Below are 6938 nucleotides of genomic sequence, written 5' to 3'. Positions count from 1 at the left end.
GCTCCCGCTGCTCGTTCACGACAGTGCAGAACGGTACGTGCTTTCACATCAGAGTCAAAACACCAGAAAAGTCTCCAACAACACCAGAACAAGTCGCTAGATTTGTCGCTAGTAGCTTTTGACAAAAAAAGTCTCCATGAGGGTTTGGAAAGTCGCCAGATTTAGGGAGAAAGTCGCCAAGTTGGAAAAACTGGCACCGACTAAATATGTCCCCAGAGCAACATTGGACGTAACAATGGTTCCTATCACATATAAAACCAAACAAAAATCCATCTTCTTAAAAACAACTTGTACAAATAATAATATATAAACAGGCACATTAAAGCTACTGCAGATGTAAAAACAAACGCATTTATCTTACCAGAGCTGCTGTTCACTATTTAAAGACAAAGTCCATCCTCCTTTCTTTGTTAACAAAGAGTTTAATCCCACGGTTGTTCAGTACATCCGTGCGTTTTAGTTCCAGTAAGAAGTCTTTCTCGATTCATGGACGCCAGTGAAGACAGTCGAGCCTCCCCAGTTGTATTTCTTGAATAGGTTTTAATGCGTTTGAGGCTGAAAATGTCGCTCCACAGAGGCAGCAGATATTGGGTTTGTCACTGCCCAACACGTCAGGCTAGCCCACTGACCAATCACGTACTTGTAGGCCAGCTAGCAGGCTCTGACACGTCAAAGAATACGCCCAACATGTCAAACTAAAGATCTGATTGGTTGAAGACTATGACAATCAACAATATCGTCCCCATTCACTTAAACTGCAAAGGGATTCACTTGTGAGTCTGCAGGCCTCGGGCCTCTCTTATTACCTAGAGACACAGAGGTGAAATCTGATTGGATAAAAGCTCTACTTAAAACAAGCTGCACTGGAAGCAGAGCAACTTATTTAAATTATTATTTAAATTTTCACTTTGATAAGGTGTGCTGCCCTCACTTGTCCCCTAACATACTAACAGATAAAATGGCGTCGGAAAACAGACCGGAATCCCAAGATGAGAAAACGGCTCTTATAGAGAAGGACCCAGAACAAGATGTACATCAAGAATGTGGCACAATCGCAAAACAAAGGGAATCAAAACTTACGCTTCATCACTGGACGCGGTGAGCGTATTTACATTTCAGCACCACAGTCCAGTGGACAGCTCCTCACCACAGATTTGAATAGATGTCCAGACAAATCTTTCTAATGTTATGTTTGTCATGAAGTCAGTGAATATTTAGCAAATCCAGTTGCCTGTGGACACTGCCATTACATCTGTTGCTAAAAGGTGTACTTTAATGCAAAATTGTATCTTTCATTTGGTCACAACCGGACGAAAACCTGGAATTAAAAGTGTCTTTTATGATCATTCTTCTGTATTCCTCCAAAGAATAGTCCCTTACTTATAGAAAATATTTGATCGTTATTTATAGTACCACAAGTAGATGTCTAAATGAGTTTTTCAGGTGCGTCTGGCTATAGCAGAGGAAGGTTTGCTCTGTGAGCAGTATGATGTGAGCCTTCCTCTCAGTGAACACAACGAGCCCTGGTTCATGCATCTGAATCCCACTGGTGAGGTGCCAGTTCTGGTCCACAATGAAGACATCATCTGTGACCCAACTCAGATCATGGACTACCTGGAGCAGAGTTTCAATGATGGTGAGACTAAATAAAGACTTTGTGGTAACTGCTTTGATGTATTAAAGCAGAGCTGGATAGTTACAAGGCGTGCTCCATTCAACAGACGTTACTACTTCTTTTCATACATTGTTTTCTTCTTTCAGTAAATTTCATATTGATTTTTCGATCTTTCATTCCATATATTTTTCTTTGTTTGCACTGATCCATGATACCTTTGTTCTAAGAGTCTCATCCAGTCGCCTTAAAAGGAGAGAAAACCTGGCAAGCATGCAGCTATTCAAGCTAATGAAAAATGATGTGTTTAAATACCTACTGTTTTTCCAACTTTTCCCAACCCTTGCGTAGCCGTTCCAAGGCAAGCTTGCAGTGTATAAAACCACTTTGAGTCTCTTCTGAGAAAAGTTGTAAGGAAACGAAGTGACAGCATTGCTCCTTCCTTTTGATGACTTGTTTGTCTCCAGAAGGCACACCCAAGCTCATCCCTGAAGAGGGCAGTACATACTACCTCAGAGTGCAGCGCTACAGAGAGCTGCTGGACTCACTACAGATGGATGCCTACACCCATGGCTGCATCCTCCACCCTGAGATCACAATGGACTCACACATACCAGCATATGCTGCCACCTGTATACGAAGTAAGACTCACTGTGATGCTTTTGAGTAGTGAGTAGCTTTGGTCCTACAGCAATTAACGTATTTACAGAGTGATCGCCCAATCTAGTCATGTTAGAGATGAAACAAACAAACTAACCCCCTGCTAAAGGTAACTATAAGTAAAGTAGCTGTAACTGAAAACTCTGCTTTTTACTCGTGAAATCCATGTGTTTTGATGTGGCCACCTACATTTAAATGTATTAAATTGTACATAAATTTATTATATTAATTTAACTAATAGTATCGGCACCTGCAGACAACTGTAAATAACCAAAACATTTTTTATTTTCTTTAACAAACTAAAGCTGAAAGAGTGCAGTATGGGTTTTTGTATTAGTATTAGTATTATGTTTATGGCAATTATTTTTAGGCAAACTAATCAGCCTAAAAGGCATAAACTGAAGGCATAGTAACATTGTAATGTGTCAATTCTCTGTCTAAAATGTGTCATAAGGTAAATGTGCATGTGGTAAATGCATTTCTATATGAAAACGTTTTTGCAGTCCGAGGTGTTTGACGATGACAACATGAAGCACCCGAAGAAGCTTCTGGATGAATTGGAGAGTGTGATGGACCAGGTCGAGACAGAGCTACAGAGGAGGGTGGAGGAAACACCAGGTACACAACCACAATAGCTCGTCACTTATCAACCAATTTACCATTAAGAGACAAACAATAAATTACACAATTACATTTTATGACTGCGTTAATATTAACAGTCAAAATTCAATGGCAGTAGCGTTTTGAATATCATGTTATCTGTTGCCTTTTTGTACTTATGGCCTCCTTGTCTTCCACTTGTAGAAGAAGGCAGTCAGTCCTGGCTGTGTGGTGACTTCTTCAGCATGGCCGACGTCTCTCTGGCAGTCACCTTGCACCGCCTCAAGTTCCTCGGCCTCTCCCGCCGCTTCTGGGGCGACGGTAACCGTGTGAACCTGGAGACATACTACGAGCGCGTGGTGGAGCGCCCAGCCTTCAGGAGACTGCTTGGCCATGTCGACAACATCCTCATCTCTGCTGTTCTCTGTGGCGTTTCGCGTGGCCAGGAAGAACGCACCGGTTATTCTTGGCACCACCCTGTTGATAGGTGTTCTAGGCTTTTCTTTACATGAAGAAGAGGCTGCCTGTGTCCTTCTGGGGGAGTGTTTGAGTTGCTGTGGGACTGAAAGGTAGATAAACACAGAACAATTGTCGCCAAAATCATTTAAGAAATGGTGTAAAGTGAAAGTATATTGCACAAAATGCGCTCCCCCCCCCCCCCCCATTCTCAATGCACGACTGCTGCATTACACATAAAAGGATAACACTGGTAGTTATTCATGTTTTTGCCATTTTCCCTAAATCACATATAACGCTTTGAAGCTCTACATAAGAAGAGTCAGATTCCAAACATAATTGTATTCACAAGCTATGTTATTGTAACAAGTATGAATAAATTAGATGTTAAAAGATGAAAAATTAAAAAATGAAAGTTGTCTGACTGTCTTTTGGACCCATATAATCAAATCAAATAAGGTAGAACTTTATTTCTCCCAAGCTACATTGGGTTAGCAGCAGTTGCAGAACAAAGTAGGAAAGAGTGCAAATATAAATATATACATTAAATAAAATCTATAAACATAAAATCTATAGAACATATATTTTGTAAAAAGAGCATATGCATGTACCATTCCTCTCTGAAAGAAAGTGATAATACATCTCCAAATATTGGAACCTTTGACTGTAAGCCATGCAATTGCAGCATAACTTTGAGACAGTTCAAGCAGCGTCTCATACTGTATGTCTACTGTAATCTTTCAGGACCAACATAATGCAGACAGTATCTGATTTTAAGGAAAACCCGCAGCATGGTCAGACATCTTTATGTGAACTTAAATCACTATGAGCCTATGTTTTGCCCAATATGTTCTTTTCTTAATTTATTATTTGAATATAGTCCATATCTGCCTGTCAGAAATGAAAGTACATCAGAAGCCCACAGACCCAGTCTGTCAGCATATAACAAACTCATCAGCTCAGTTAACACACTGTCAAATGCAGACACAAGTTTAATTGTACAAACGCTCTGTGGGTCTTCCTGTTATCACACATGCACCGACGTTTTACTGTATTACTTACATAATTGTTTGAAATATTCTCTATGCAACAATAACTGAATTGATGCTTTCCCAATCTCAATTACATCTTCTTCAGACCATCATATTCAAAATGGGTGTGAAATTAAACTACTCCCAAACAATCTGCAGAGTTTCCTCTTATGTCATTTAGCAGACTATCATATAGGTCTTGAACATTTTAGGATTCTCACATTTTAGGGAAACACCTGAAAGACTAATCACATCAGGGTCTGGATGTAAATCAACATCGTCAGTAATGTGTTCGCCCAGTCAGAACAACACTGACATTTAACATATGCTCAGCTTTGATTTGAAGTCGTCCTCACGTGAGCTCGGCTTCACACAACACAGGCACACGCTAGAGCTCTCAACAACGTCTGGCCTTCGTCTTTAGTGTCCAGAGGGCTGGGTAGTGTAGCTGTCAAAGAAATGCCTCACACGCGTTAAAGCCACATGCGAGCCAAGCTGTCAAAGGACCATAACCTCATACTAGTGTGTTAGCTCTGGAAAATCCTACCCCTGCAAATGGCAACCAAAATGACATAATGTTTTGCCACAAAGCTATATCACAAAGGTGCCATTTTAATGGATAAGTGTCAAAGTCATTAAGGAAGTGCAAATGTGCATTTCAGATACAAAGTTACCTACATTTCAATTGTGTTCGTTGTTATAAACTGAATCTGTTTTACTATGACTTATTTATGACGTTATTCAACATGCTATACTATGAATTTTTCTGAATGCTAATAATGAAATAGGCCAAAGGCCCTCCTCTCACCACACCATCAGAGTGTGCCTCCACTTACAACGTACAGTATGAGATGCCACATGATGCCACAGTGAAGCCATTTAGTGTGAATGTGAACATGTGTCTGCAAAAAGCTTGTAAAGCAGGTCGATTTCATTCAAAATGATCAGCGCCCCCGCTCTCTCACCCCCCGTCCCCATCTCCAGTGCCTTTCTGTTCAGTGGTCTCTCCCCAGTGTTGGACCGCTGGGACTTGCCTGTTGCAGTGTTTCCCTTCAACATCATCATTGTCCTCTACGTCCTTTGTACCGGCCCAGACAACCCTTACTTCCCGCACCACCCGGCTACGCCACCGGGGCTGCCGGAGCACAATGGCACCGAACTCATTGCAGTAGAGCTGAGGCGTTCCAACGTTTAATTCAATGTTTGTGGATAGGTTGAGTTATACTACACGGACGCCAGGGGGTTGCTGTTCAAAAGCAGACTCTTAAATCACGATTGTCTCTCAGATCTTGAAGCTTGGTCAAACTTCCAAAATCAACACAAGGATTATTTTCCTACTTGTTTTCATAACCAGTGTAAGTCTAGAAAACACACCTCAAAGATTTGACTCTACTATATTTTCGAGACCAACCTTCTTATGATTGCAAATTAGTTTGAAATAAAATAACATACATAACATAAAACTTAACAAATATGAGAACTGAAACAAAGGGGAGATAATTGACACACTTATACAGGCAGGCAAAGGTTGTTCAATCAGGAGAAACTTAATTTACAGTCAACAAATACATTTATTAAATTGTGCAAAGTAAAGCTTTTGGAGAGTCGACACTGGTGGGGGTGTTGAAGACAGCAGGGGCAGGCTGAAGATCTAGATGATGGCATGTGGCGTGGGCCTGAGTGCAATGAGCTCAGTAGAAACCTTGAGCACCGGATGTGATGATGAATGGGGAGGAGGGTCACATCGGTTCGTACTGAAATGACAGCTGACTGCACAGAAGAGAACAGGTCTTTAAAGTTTGACGGGAAACATATGATTGGCTGAGGGACCACTGTCAGCTGATAGAGTAGGAGCCAGAGAGAGTTGTGAGTGAATGAGAGCATGAAAACACTGTCCTAATGTAGGAAGTTAGAGTAAATCCCAACATTTTACATAGTTAATTAATTTACAACTGTATGATTATAAATACTATATTTCAAAATATCACTCCTATAAGCAAAGCTCTCTAAGTTTTACTGTACTTTACTCTCAGTAAATAATCAATGTTAACTTGATATTCAAGGAGGGATTTGGTAATCCTTAAATCATCATGGTGGCACCAAACATCCTGAGCCAAATTACTAAAAGTGGTAGCAGTCAAAATCTATTCTGAATCCAATGTTACAGGTCAGATATGCTGCTGGTTTACACGACAGCAGTTTGGTGCCAGTATCTCACCACAGCATCGTACATCGGACACCGGAAGTACCCTAACGCATGTTGGCACATGATTTGAAGACTGGCCATCCCCTTTTGATACGACTGAAACAGCAGCCCAACACAGCGACATGTCACCGTGCAGGACTCTCCCCGAGACAGTCGGCCTCTCTCGAGAGACAGACATTCGGGGAGATACAGTTGCGTATATCCCTGACTGAGAGTGTATTTCCTCGAGAGAGAGAGAGAGAGAGAGAGAGAGAGAGAGAGAGAGAGAGAGAGAGAGAGAGAGAGAGAGAGAGAGAGAGAGAGAGAGAGAGAGGGAGAGAGAGAGAGAGAGAGAGAGAGACAGAGAGAGAGACAGAGAGAGAGAGAGAGAGAG

The 6938-nt window shown here is 41.3% G+C and overlaps 1 protein-coding gene across 1 annotated transcript; it reads left to right on the top strand.

Annotated features, from left to right (window-relative positions):
* The first annotated feature begins 958 nt into the window (after positions 1–958).
* LOC142959857 (ganglioside-induced differentiation-associated protein 1-like) lies at positions 959–5554 on the top strand. Its single transcript, XM_076101348.1, has 5 exons — positions 959–1030; positions 1444–1636; positions 2080–2253; positions 3077–3359; positions 5344–5554. The coding sequence occupies exons 1-5, from the start codon at positions 959–961 to the stop codon at positions 5552–5554; spliced, it is 933 nt and encodes a 310-aa protein (XP_075957463.1).
* The last annotated feature ends 1384 nt before the right edge of the window (positions 5555–6938 follow it).

Source organism: Anarhichas minor, unplaced genomic scaffold (genome assembly GCF_050575085.1).
Source record: "Anarhichas minor isolate MPS153535 unplaced genomic scaffold, ASM5057508v1 ptg000027l, whole genome shotgun sequence".
Taxonomy (NCBI): domain Eukaryota; kingdom Metazoa; phylum Chordata; class Actinopteri; order Perciformes; family Anarhichadidae; genus Anarhichas; species Anarhichas minor.
Note: the sequence above shows the minus strand (reverse complement) of the source record. Positions and strands in the feature narration are given on the sequence as shown.